The following is a 13964-nucleotide window of genomic DNA, read 5'->3' on the forward strand; positions in this document are numbered from 1 at the left end:
GCACAAGATACCAAACTGTGGCAACTTTTATCTGAGACACAAGTCCCCCAATTGTCTGCATTAGCAAACAAAAGGTGGAGCTAATGGTCAGTTGTGGCTGCGAGGAGGATTACAGAGCTTAATGCAGCTGAACCCAACGTTTCTTCCTGGTTTTAACCTCTGATCCCATTCTGAACTAAAAGCCTAGCTACTAGGTGAGCACGTCCTGGATCCATCTCAGAGATTGGATTATTTCTGAGGTCAGTGCACGCAAGTCCAAAATGTCCAATTACTGGGCCACTGAGAACTATATTCATGAGAACTAAGAGTGGATATAGTATGTTCAAATCAGCTCAGTACGTGTTGTGAGTGTGATCAGTTGATTGTAGGATGTGAGATAAAATAAGATCGGATCAGATAAGATAAGATCAGATAAGGGGAAATTCAGACGTTGCAGCAGCTCAGTGGGGAACAGGAAGTACCCAGTCGGAGGATGTACAACAAATTCACAAATATATACATTTAAAATAAAAACAACAAAATTACGATTACACACATCACCACATGTCCACTGTTTGTAATTAAGTTCAGGGGACGGTTGCTATCATGCAGATACATCATCATCCTCCCATGGCTTCATATTTGGGATGGCACTGACAGCTGCGACCCTGATCTGTAACCGGATCGTCGGATAATCAGACCGAAAAACCGTCCCTCAACCTCCTTCGTTAGGGTTAGCTCAGAGAATCTCGGAGCGGAGAATGTGTGGCAGACAAGTGTGTGCTCGAGTTGCGCTGAACATGAGTCACCGGATGAAACACAGAGGCCGTTGTGCAAATTTTTTTTATGTTATTTATTTATTATTATTATTTTTTACTTTGCCATGCGAGGAGCGGGCGTGGACAGGGCGAGGAAAACAGGACCCCCGCGCTCGACACGCTCAGTCACATCACGTTACTAAAACAACTGAGGGACACAGAGCCAAATTCACATCACTATGGACACCTGTCGGGGGTTAGTCAGGACGGCGAGCTTAGTTTACTTCTTCAGTCTTCTTGATACTTCTTGTATTTCGCACACCGGGGTTATTGACCGCACTGTTTTTCTTTCCCCCAAAAGAGGGACAGTAACAGACCATTTAAGGTTCTGCAATTGTGTTTGCTATTACGTGGGCAGGTTGTTGATGTTTCCTTTTCCCTGCAGAAGGGCCTATCCTATGCAAGCAAAAAAATTCAATTTTCTTTCTCGGTCTACCTTGTGTACAATCTTTCTTGGTATCCCCCCCCCCCCCATTTTATGGCACGCTACATTAAAATCCACTGATGGAAAGAAAGTTTTCTTATGACAGAAACAAATGTAATGTTCTTCTCTGATGATCCAAAGAAACTGAAATGACCCTTAACTCGGATAGATACACTCCTGTGAATCCATTCCAGATTGTTTCGCCGTTCGTCGTTCGGTTTGTGTCTGAGACAAAATTTCACAAAATTACATTCCACAGACCAGCGGCAGAGAATACAAGCAAAATAAAGTAAGAGAGTGTCTGAGATGGAGAGGGAGAGAGAGAGAGGAGAGGAGAGAGTGGTGAGGGAAGCCAAGTGAAATGGGTTAAAGATCCAAACTCTGAATGTCAACTACCTGACTGCATGATGAATAGGTGCTCAGTATTGCCAATATCAATAATGTTAAGATTTCCTAAATGAAAAGAGTCATGACAGGGATGATATCAAACTTTAAATTCCTGCGTGTGTGTGTATTTGTGTGTGTGTGTGTGTGTGTGTGCGTGCGTGCGTGCGTGCGTGCGTGTGTGTGTTTAGACTGCTGTGTGGGTGGATGTCTGTGTGTGGGTGCGTCTGCTTTTGGCGCTCCCTCTCCCCTTACACTGCGGAGAGGAGCGAACGGCAGCGAATGTCTATAGTGATGCAAGGCCTGCCTACATTTTCACATGTGGATACAAACTGTAAACGGCGATGTGGCAGAGAGACAGCACGCAATTATGAATGGTCTAGGATGCCGGCTCGTTTAATTCCTGTGAAACGGCCGTTTTGTTTTGCTGTATGGTAGACTGTTGTCTTTAGTCTTTGTTGTTGGCTTTAGGCCATTTTGAGCCTACGTGCTATCTCCGGATCTTAATTTCTGACAAGCTCTGTCTTTGTATTTTGTTTTTTATCTCAGAAATAATCTAGTCATTTGCATAGCCTTGCCTTTGGTCTTTATTTTTACTTGCTTTGTTCACAAAATGATGTCGATAAACACCATATAATCATATAACATAATATAGCATAATATATAATATATTTAATTTGGCACGAAATACAATGTGCTGCACGCAGAATAAAATTAAACTTTAAAAGCATTTTTTTACCCTCGTAGGAAGGCAACACGCCTCTCAAATTCTCTGCTCATTTAAAAGAATCCATTCAAGTTTACTATGTCATGTCATCGACATGTCTAGTTTGATGTTGATTCACAGGAAAAGCGTCCATCAAAGTTAGTCCGACAGCCTGGATGAACAGCGTAGGTTTAACACATTGGTGCATTTAACATGAAATGCTAGAACTTGTGATGGTGTCACACAACAGGTGTGGTAAGAGGTTGTGTTTTGGGACTATGTACACTAGTGCAGAGGGACACTTTGATTGGGAATAGTTGGGTATAAACATTCATTCTTTGCCAATACAATTCTCTCAGCTGTTCCCAAACCGGACCGCTCTTCTGGCGTCCTACGATCATTCTGCTCAAGGCCGACAATGAAACGAATGAAGTTTTAAATACAAGCATTCGACTCATGGGGGATTTCAAGCTTCAGGCCACAATGAAAGCTCACAGCATCGCAACGAAAGCACTGACATGCGAACCAGTGATATGTAATTGCCATTCATCTTGTTCTGACGTGTTCTCTTTTGACAAGTTTTTTGTAACGGGTTGAGTGGAGGTTTTGCAATTCAAATAAGAGCGCTCTCAAACCCAGGTGATTTAGTGGTGGCTGTGGAAGGGGGTCCGGCGCCGAGTGAAAAGAAAACAAGGTGACTTTCTGAGTCCATCCGACGCCCGACCTCCAATCCACGACCGTCTTCTCGTCAATGACCCAAACTATTTGCCGAGCGGCGTCCACAGTTAAAAATGCCCAGATCCCTGCAGCAGTTACAGTGCAGAAAACCCTCTAGATTGTGGATGATCTGTTGCCATAGTTACCATAGCAGAGGAACTAAGCACTCATTTCCCTCAAACAGCCGCCCGAGCTGAGCGCCGGCCCCTCCCCCTCTCCCACCCCCTCACTGGGTCCCCTGGCTAGTTCATTAGCATATTGACTCACATGGAGCTCTCCTTGAAGGGCCACCATTTGTAGGTTTTTTGAATTGTCAATGGAGTCCTGTCATTATCAAACAAATGCTTCTTTACCGAGGCTTGCATATATTACATCACATATGCCGCCGAGTTACGGTGTCGTTGGAAGGGAACCCGGCGTCGGTCGCTTAATCCAGGGGCCGTGCTGCGCTGAGGGTCCGTGCTGTGACTTGTGTCCCCTTTCGCCGCACCCTCAGTGTGCGCTGCAAGATTTCATGATGCTGCAAAAGCGGCTGCATGAAAGATTTATGCTAATGCTGACTTATGATAGAGAAGCATTTAGCCACTGTTTTGCAGTTAGTGTGGACCCTATTTTTGGAGACAATGCAATTAACTTAACATTGCGCTGAAATCAGGACTGCTTAAGAATTAATTGCCTATTAAAATGGCTCCCCACTTCAGGGTGGGAGGCTGTTTACAGTTAGTTAAGCAGTGTCTCCTGTGCAACGCTGTGTTTAGATGTTTGCATCAAACAGCTTATTATAAAGCTGCATTTACTGCCTTTTGCAACCCCAAAACATCCATTATTATGTTCCATTGTCACCAGTCAGGGGGAGGTTATCAATGAAAACGTTGCTCCCTTTTAAGCTTTGAGGCCATTTCTGTGTTCCTTACATTTGCCCTTTATCAGATTTCTTTCAGAGCAGGGGAAAATAAATGGATGGTGGTTTAATTTATTTCTGTGTTCTCTTTCTGTGCAGTTATCTGCAACTTCCGTTCGCCAGTATGTCAGGCTCTGGTCCTGGAGATTGGAGAAACGGTGCAAATCCTGGAGAAAAGCGAAGGTAAAATGGAATTTACAGTCTTTGATTGTGAAATATAATCTCCATTAGCAGAGATTATTAAAATACTGTGGAATACATTGCCAGGTGTTAGCGTCCAGCGAGACAGAGAACATGATATTTCTGATATTACAGACATATAGACATTGAAATCGTGCTGTTTTTTTTTGTTTATATTAATTTCTTCTTATTATGTTTTTTGTGTTACTTCAGGTTGGTACAGAGGTTTTTCCACCAGGAAGCCTTCCATCAAGGTGAATATGTCACTGTGCACAAAAATATACCTTTGTTATTGTTATCGTCATCATACTTGTTATTGAACACAAAGTGTATAAAATACAATGTGATCCATGTTTTTGAAGCGTCCCCGTATGTCATAAAAAGGAACAGATGGCTAGATCTGCTGAATATAGTCAGTTATTTACTGTTAACATTATAATCTCAGGGACAGAGACATTAAATCAACATTTCACATTCTATGCCTAACATTTCGTGGTCTAGCCCCGAACCGACGGACTCCTCTCCGCTCTGGAAGCAGTTTAGCAGGGATATAAACTTTTGCACCCTTTCAGCCAGCAGATGGTGCAAGCCTAGTAAGCAGTTGTTGGCATAACAAGCCGTTACAACACGTCGCCCTAACTCTCCGTTTGTTAAATTTATGATGGAGTTGCCCCGGAGCGCCTGCTGCAGTCGTAATGAAGGTGCGAGGTGGAGGCGGGTCCGCTGCTGCGGCGAGGGCAGAGTTTAGAGAGGAAGACAAGAACAGCGGACCTGAGCTGGGGCTTCCTCGTTCCCCCTCTCGAGAGTCTGTTTACGCCGGTCCCGCAGTCTGCTTTATTGTAATTCGATCACATTAGATTAGATTACTTTACTGTCTGTTATCCAGAAAATTTGTCATGCCTAGGAGGAAGGTTGGCCCACCCTAAAAACGCACTGAAGACATACATCGAAGCGGATAATGTGCATAAAATACATACATACAAATGCACGGGTAGTGCTCGAATAGCACTCTCAGACATACGACCTGACACCATACCAGACCCGAAAGCTGAAAGAATGCCAGTTCTGCAGCAAACATTATGTTGACCGTCCTCCACCTCAAAACATATTTAACGACTAAGAAAATGAATTGCGTAATTAGTGCCCCACACCCTACCCAGAGAAACATTTAGCTTAAAATTTCATTCAGAACAGGCCTCTGAACAACAGCACACCATCAAGTCCAAACCCAGTACTATTTTTACGCTATTACTATTATTATACAACACATGTTTTTGCCACACTATTGAATTTAAGAATAAAGGCAATGAAGTTAATGTTAATAATCTCCAAGCTACATTAAATGAAAATGAAAATGAAGTGCTGCAAATATACACGTATAGTGCGGTCAGATTAGCCCCGTAACCTACACAGCAACAACAAAAACAATAACACAATTAGGAGTTTCACAGAATTTATGATATGGCTTAACATTCTTATTTCATTTAAGAGAAATTCCATTAATTACCTGGTGGAGAACAAGTGTATTAGAGATTTATATTACATTAATTCTATTTTCCACATAGTTATCAATTTGTATACAACTCATAGTATTGGCAATAATAATAATAATAATAATAATAATAATAAAAATGTTTGATCTGTCCTATTTAGAGGAAGCAAGAAGCCATTGATGAACTTGGAAATAGTAGACCTAGTAGACCACAGAGACCGCCACCAAGTGGGATATTGGTTTCTCTCTCTCACGCACACACACACACACACACACACACACACACACACACACACACACACAGACACACACACACACACACACACACATACACACACACACTCACACATACACACTCACACGCGCGTGTCAACTTGTGTATCTGGAGAATGGCACGATGAAGACTTTAAACACAGTACGATCTAATAACAACAGTACAGTTCTGGTGCATCTTGAATTGAGCGATTCCACTCTGCGTCCTCTGCCCTTGTGCTGCTCGGACGTGGTAGTTCCCAGCTGAATGTTGCTTCAGGTCGGACAGTCCAGCCTGGGCGACAGAAATTACTCTACGGCAAACTGTGCCTTGTACTCGTTCCCACTGACCCACTTGTCCTGGTCCTGTGGGTCGGATCTGTTTTTGGACAACCTCTTGAGCTGGCGGACTTGAGCTGGAGGTATTCGCCGATGTATTCGCTAGTATTAAATACATTTTTTTGACTAAATTATTCCACAATAATAGACCGATCTAGATAAAACTTGGAGGATGACATGTCGCAACTGCCCCGAAAACACATTTTATTCATCTTGTCTGTGAGTGTGTCTGATGCATGACAACCATAGACTACTGATGTCTACTGATGTCTGTTGATGTCATCAACAAAAACAATAGGGCTCCTACACCTTTGGGGCTGGACCCCTAATAATAATAATAATAATAATAATGATAATAATAATAATAATACACACATAGCTAGCACATAAATAATTACTTTGTCAATATTTTTTATAAGATAATACTTTTTATAATATTATTTTATTTAACTAGTTTCTAGTGAGAAAGGTAAAACAATCCCCCGGCCTCCTGTCTGTGTACTCTCATACTGAGTTTGTGACGAGCCTCTTCCGAAACGTTGTGAAAAGTCATCAAAACAAACGTTGAAAGGATCCAGAGTGACAATTCCCATGAATGTACCAGTGCTCATATTGGAGCCACAAACACAAGCACCGGTGCATGCTACGCCTGGGAAAGGTCATCAGCAGCAGGTTGTCTCTATTTTTAACTCCTACCCTCCTTTGAACCAAAAGGTCGGGAGTTGAAGTGTTGTTTAAGGCCAAAGCACTAAACCTGTCCCATCGCTGCAAATGGAGGCTGCCGGTGTCTTTGTGTTCTCCTGCTGTCACACCACTCCCGCTCGCTATTTACAGGACCCACCGACAAGCCTCCATTTTGTTATGTATTCTTACCGCCTACATTCGTTCGCCCCCATATTCTGTGTGTGTGTGTGTGTGTGTGTGTGTGTGTGTGTGTATGTGTGTGTGTGGGGGTGTGTGTGTGTGTGCGCGCGTGTGGGTGGGTGTGTATGTATGTGTGTGTGTGTGTGTGTGTGTGTGTGCGTGCGCTGAGAGAATTGGTTGTGCTCGGCGCGGCCAATTCATCACATCTGGACGATTAGGAGGATGAAGATGAAGTGCAAGGATGGCACTTGGCACCGTTCAGTCTGTAATGCCCTTCCCCACTAAGTCAAGCAACATTTAGGTCCCATTTTGACGCCGCTGAGCCTCTCATCGTGGCGCCGGGCGTGCGCGTCGGAGTGTGCAAACACAACGGCCCCCTCGCCTTGCAGGGGAAACGAGACAGATTTTAAGGGAGTCTGATCGGTCCATGTATCAGGACGATCACAGGAACGGAGCAATTTCTTTTCCTGCTGTGAAATATTTTGTGAATGTATGGACGTCCACAACTCAACCTTAAGTTGTCTTCCGAGAAAAACACTTTGTGGGAAATCAAATACAAATACATTTTGTTGGTCACATTTTTGAAAACGCCTCTTTTATTTTGATGGTATAGCTGGTCTGGCTTACATGCTCCCTGCCTTGCATTCGCCCGTTGGCACACCCACGGCAGTGTCAGTCATGCAACTAGACAGCCAGCTCTTAGGGGTGGAGGCGTCTCCCCGGCGAATTAGCCCGCAGGAGATGAGGATCGAACCGCCGGCGCCCCCTGGTCATCAGACGACCGCACTGCCACTGACCAGGTCACCGTGTTTTCATGTTGTCCCCGTCAACTGATAAAATGTGTGACCAATTCCCTATAAACTGATAAAGCTGCCGCCGCCGCTAAAAGCTCTCCCCAAACTCCACGGCATAACTGGTGTGTACAGTGAGTTAGCTGTCTTTTTTTTTTTAAACCCACCAAGTGGCTTAGACCCCTACATCTCTGTACGCTTCACCAATTGGTGAGATATTTAAACAGAGAGGGAACGAATTGGACTCAAAATGTCCTCATTGAAGGAGCGTCTTTATTCATGGTGACCACGAAACACACTTGGTAACATACTGTGTATTCTCTTCTGTCCATAGGGTATTTTCCCGACCAGTTATGTCCACTTGAAGAAATCCACAGTGACCAACAGAGGGTAAGAAGTCTCAAGCGGTTTTCTTTTCATCTTTGGCCCCGAAATACGATCATCAGATTTAAGTCAACCGGAGGGTCCGGCTCACCAGATGGTGGGGACGAACCTGCAGCACACATCGCCTCGATCGCGTCGTACGACGCTGAGTTGATGACGACGGATCTCCCTTTTCTCTTCATTTAAAATTATTTTGGAATCTCCGTCTCCTTGCTGCGGTTGACTCCGACACTCCTCGGGGTTGGGTCTCTCAAAGAAAATATTGCGATAATAAGAAATGAGTGAAAAAAAAAAAGAACGACAAACACTGTCGAGGCGAAGAAATCCGCCTCTTTGGGACGACCCATATTACTTTTGTGCTTTTCAAATATCTTCATCGTGAAATGAAGTAAGAAAAACACAAACAAAGAAAGACACACGTCTGTCCGTGGCTCTCTTCTCGTTTATTAGCCGCGTTCGTTAGGGTGTTGTTCGTTATCTCGTTTCTTTCTGTTCCAAACCTCTTGTGTTGGTTGCCGAGCGTCTCCGTGGCCCGCCCATGTGTGATTCATAGAAAACAACCTGGTGATGTATATAGAAGCAGCTATAATGAAAAATGTTTCGCAATGTCCTTGCGCTCCGGAGCGTCGGCTCAAACAATCAAAATTAATCTCTCCGCTTTTTTTTTTGCTTTTTTTCCTCTGGTTTTCCTTATCGCTGACTGGTGAGGACCCGGACCTCGGTAGAATCAACACTGGAATAGGAAAAGGCAATCGAGGCGCATGCTCCAAATTTCCCTCTCTCATTCGACGAGCGCACACGCCCACGCACACACACACACACACACACACACACACACACACACACACACACACACACACACGCACAGACACATTTTTGTACTAGTATCAAAGTGAGGTCCGAGTAAATGCACCTGGTTAGTGAGGACCCATGTTCCTGGTGCACTTCTAAACCGAAAAAATGTGTCAGTTCATAGACTGGTCCTCAAAAGTATAGTAGAACAAACGCACACAAGCACAGAAGCATGACCACACACACACACACAGACACACACACACACACACACACACACACACACACACACACACACACACATACACACACACACACACACACACACACACACACACACACACACACACACACAGCGAAGCAGTGTGTAGATCTCTCCCACTGTACTAGAAGTATCCCTCGCACTGTTACATCACCCCCTGTTTGAGTAGAGACACTGCAGAGCAGGAGAGCCTCTCCTCCAGTTCACAATCCAACAATTAGAAGTTCAGACCGGGAAATTGACATTGTAACACCTCCCTGTGCCGGGATTTGCACTTTGGAAATCGTGTTTTAGCCGTCTAGTGGAGTTAATGAGGTGAAACACCTACTGCATCTCTCTGGTTCTTCACAAACACACACACACACACACACACACACACACATACACAGACACACACACGCACTCACGCACGCCATAGTAGATCTCGCTCCGACGTGTTACATAATGGATGGACTGTCGAGTGATTTTTACCCAGAAACATTTCCGTCGTCATTGAAAGCAGCAACGAGGAGAGTGCCAGAATCAAAGTTGGGCCTTTTCAATAAGCAGGACAGGACGTTTAAAGATCCCAGCCTTATCTGGTGTGTGTGTGTGTGTGTGTGTGTGTGTGTGTGTGTGTGTGTGTGTGTGTCGTCAGCCCTGTCGTCGCTGACAGTCAGGGCTTCGGTCGGATCACATGCCCCCAGTTGGAATCACAGACAATAAAAGAAAGGGAATAGCAGTGAAATGCAACTTAATTTGTCTGTAAGCTATAAGCTATGAACCCTATTATCACTTCACTGCCGATATGTGCCCACAGTGCTTATCTGGTTGTGTTTGTTTCTTTGTGTGTGTGCCTGCGTGCGTGCGTGTGTGTGTCTTCCCTATCCCAGGCTCTGTGAAACGGTGGTGCCCCTGGAGGACCCCATCATCACAGAGACCACCTCCACGCTGCAGGAATGGGGCGTGCTGTGGAAGCAGCTCTATGTGGTCAGTGTTACACATTATGACACCGGACCCGGCGTTTCCGAGATGTTTCAGGTTTTTTTTTGCCAAATCTTTGGATTGTTGCTTAAAACGTTGCCTTCCGTGGGATTTCACAGGAATGTTCGCGTTGATCCCTCTGCAATGTCTTAACTCGGTTTAACACGTGGTGCAGGCACGGTTTCCAGCGGGATCGGTGAATGGTGAGAGAGCCGAACGCACAGCGACAGCCCCTGTAGATATTCCTGCGTTTCTCCTTCAGATATCTCCCCGTGGCATCCTGACTGCCAGGGCCCTACATGTCCACGCTCTATCTTTGTGCGACCAGAAACCGTGGTTAGCCACAGATAATGGCCCCCTCCAAGCTGTCGTAGGCAATTTCATGCTCGTCCTTCATTCGTTTGCCTTTCGATCTTGGCCCGTCTTGGTTGTTGTTGATGTTGAGGCCCCACCCCCGCTTCGCGATTCTGTTGCCACTCTCACCACCACCTTTAGCGGGCGCTCGCTCCGGCCTTGCGCAAAAAAAAAAAAAAAAATAAAAAAAAAAAAAGATTGCCGGGAACCCAAAAGCACCCTTAATCCTTCCAAGTGTCACAAGGGCAGCCAGAAGTGCATGGTGGGGGTTTGAGGTCTGGAGCTGAGTGGATACGCTGCAGAGCTGGCAGCGTCTTTTTACATAACCTCCTCGCCGAGGACTGTTCCTGCTCTGAGCGAGCGAGGAGCCTGAGGCATCACTGCGGTGATGTAACTTCCTTTGAACTCGGCGAATGCAAACCACTGATTTAACGCTATCCTCATTTTTTTTTCTTGTGCTCACCCCCCTGTGTGGTGCTGGCCATGTTGTCACACTTTCTTAAAATATAAATAGCAATGCATCATTGGAGATCCTCTCGCCCGTTGCAGCCTGTTACGATTTACAGCAGCGCGGCTGGGAGCGGTGGACTAAGATGAAATGTGTATGTGTTGTAATGCAACGTACTGAATTAGTCCCACGCAATAATCGTCCAAAAGGGCTCATCAACTCTGAGGGAAAAAAAAAAAAAAAGCTTTGTTTTCACATGGCTAGCAGCCTTGCAGAACATACAGTGTTTATCCTTATTAAATTTACATGCACATCGTGGTGGTGCTTTATCATTGCAGTTATGTAAACAGACCTGGGTGGCATTGTGGGCCTGTCATGCTATTCAGGAAAACACCAAACGACTCCATTAAAATTATTGTCCTTGGCACTATAAAGCGATGGTGAGGGACGCTGAATTATGGGGGAGGTCAATATTGGACCGCATGGGATTTTTTTTCTGGCTATATTAATTAATGTAGGGAGCATTTAGCTTGAAGATCGATGCGCATACTTTAACTCGACCTCAGTGGAAGATGTGATCTGGGTAAGAGTCTGTGTTAAGCATGTTATTCAAGGAAAAATACCGTATTTTTTAAGCCTTATTTGACCCGAGCGATTGCCGTCAGAATCTCGCCCGATGAGGCAAACGCGACAAGGTTTTTCGGCTTTTCTCACTGCCCCATTGCGATCAATTTAATAGATTGGGATCACTCGGGGTTGACTCCAATGTCTGAAAAATAAGGCTAATGTTATTTAGGTATTAATGTCTATTTCTTTGGACCATTTTTGCCTTTATTGGGCAAAACTGCTCTCCTTTATTAGGAGAGCAGTGAAATGGCTTATGTTAAAAAAATACCAGAGTTTTGCTTTAACCCAGATGCCGCCAGAAGTGTACTCTTCATCTTTCAGAAAAAACAAAAAAATGTAAAAACATGTTGCCAACCAATGTAAGTGTGACAGATATTGTGCGTATGTCCCGAAAAACTGTTAAGTCCTATAGCGACATATCACGTGAGAGGGTTTCGGGTTTGACCGTGTTTCCTTATCTGGTCCCACTCCGACACCAACTTTTCCCACCCATGTGGCGTGTGTCCTCTTTCCAGAAGCACAAGGTGGATCTGTTCCACAAGCTGCGCCACGTGATGAACGAGCTGATCGACCTGCGTCGCCAGCTGATCCAGGGTCACCTGGCCCAGGACCAGACCCGCGAGATCAAGCGGCACATCACCGTGCGACTGGACTGGGGCAACGAGTGAGTCGCCCGTGCAGTTACTGTGATACTCCAATGCGAGTGTTGAGGAAATGCGCAGGTCTTTTTTTCCCCTGCAACTTAATGAACATTTCATGATGATTCCGTCGTAATCCTGGAGATATTTTCGATCGCCAACGCAAGTGTGTGTGTGTGTGTGTGTGTGTGAGGGGGGGGGCGTGTAATGCTATTTTCTATCGTGTAATTTCACGGTCACTTAGCAGATGAGCGAATCTCAAGCGGCTTAAAGTCAATGCGCAGTCCCCTCAGCCCCCGGAGGAACGGTAAACCTATATTCTTTAGTTCATCCCCGTCCCCGCTCCTTCCGAGTGAGTTGTCGGAGAAGACAACTCTTCATGTCTTCAACGGCGATGAAGACATGAAGGTTTTTTTTCCTTGCCAAGGAGGGGTGTGAGGCGAAGGGACCATCTGTTGGTTCAGCGTAGGGCTCGCGGTGCTCCAACGTGCACGTTCGCTCGATCGGACAACATCAGCGAGCATCTGAACCTAATGTATATTTATATATCGCACATTAAATATTCATATACATTAGACATACTCTCTGCTTCTCTGCTCGGGAGCTGGAAATAAATGTTGTCTTGTTCAGCACAGTAATTGTTACACAAGAGTCCCCTCAGCTGCCGCTATAGGTCAAAACATAAGATTGCTAATAACGGTCATAATCATATTAAGTAATAATCGTAATTATGATTTTCCGGCGCAACTATGTACAATTTCACTGTGGCTTAACTTGTGTTGTGTAGATTATGCAATGTGTTTTATTTTAATCTTTTCCTGGCATTGTTTGAATCACAACAGCAGTCCTTCTTTAAAACGCTGTCGTTTTTCTTTTTTTCTTCATTGCTTGTTATGTCTTTATAATCCCTCTCCAGGCATCTTGGCATAGACCTCGTTCCCAGAAAAGAGTTTGAGATGGTGGATCCGGATCAGATCAGTGTTTCTGAACTATACAAAATGGTACTGCCAGCACGCCGGCTTTTTTGTTGTTGTTGTTGTTGTTGTTGTTGTTGTTGTTGTTTTGTCTAAATAGATGCATGCTGTAGTATTTAAAAACTTTGGCGCCTTCGACTACGCCTGCGTGAGGAATGATTGAATGATCCAAATTGTAATTGTGTACGGGCGGCGTTCTACATTCACGCTGAATTCGAATGCGTGTAAATTCTAATCTCCTGTTTGGCCACAATTTATCCACGCTCTTTTTTTTATTGGTCACAGACAATGTGCATTGTCTGTGTCTATTGCCTGGGTTGGGTTTTGCATATTGGAATGCGTCGGAATTTGGCGGGGCTGTGCGGCTGTGCTGATTATGAAATCATCCATAAGGAGGCGACGCACAAGAGGAGGCACGGTTCGGCTGCTGTCTCATGCGACCTATTCTTTATGCTCATGTTACCGCCATATTGAGTGTGTCCCTCTCCCAGCATGTGCACGTGACGCTCACAAGCGCGATCGCCCACTGACGCCGTGGACATAATTCAATGTGACGAGCTGTGCTGAGGCTTTGCAAAATGCACTTAATTTTCAGATCGCAGATTACAGTCCTGGTTATGTAAAAACCAACAATTGGAGTACAGGCATATTTTCATAAATAAATGATGCCCTCGG

General features: G+C 44.8%; 1 protein-coding gene across 1 annotated transcript in view; it reads left to right on the forward strand.

Annotated features, from left to right (window-relative positions):
- LOC307241357 (dedicator of cytokinesis protein 3-like) overlaps positions 1–13964 on the forward strand; it is a gene marked incomplete at both ends in the record, with an annotated part of 44925 nt that overhangs the window by 2374 nt on the left and 28587 nt on the right. The window contains 6 exons of the mRNA XM_080015408.1: positions 4029–4112; positions 4323–4363; positions 8182–8237; positions 10158–10254; positions 12193–12341; positions 13232–13316. Of these exons, the coding sequence (XP_079871534.1) occupies positions 4029–4112; positions 4323–4363; positions 8182–8237; positions 10158–10254; positions 12193–12341; positions 13232–13316 (512 nt within the window). The remainder of the gene's footprint in view (positions 1–4028; positions 4113–4322; positions 4364–8181; positions 8238–10157; positions 10255–12192; positions 12342–13231; positions 13317–13964) is intronic.

The sequence above is a fragment of the Zeus faber genome, assembly GCF_960531495.2.
Source record: "Zeus faber genome assembly, chromosome: 15".
Lineage (NCBI taxonomy): Eukaryota > Metazoa > Chordata > Actinopteri > Zeiformes > Zeidae > Zeus > Zeus faber.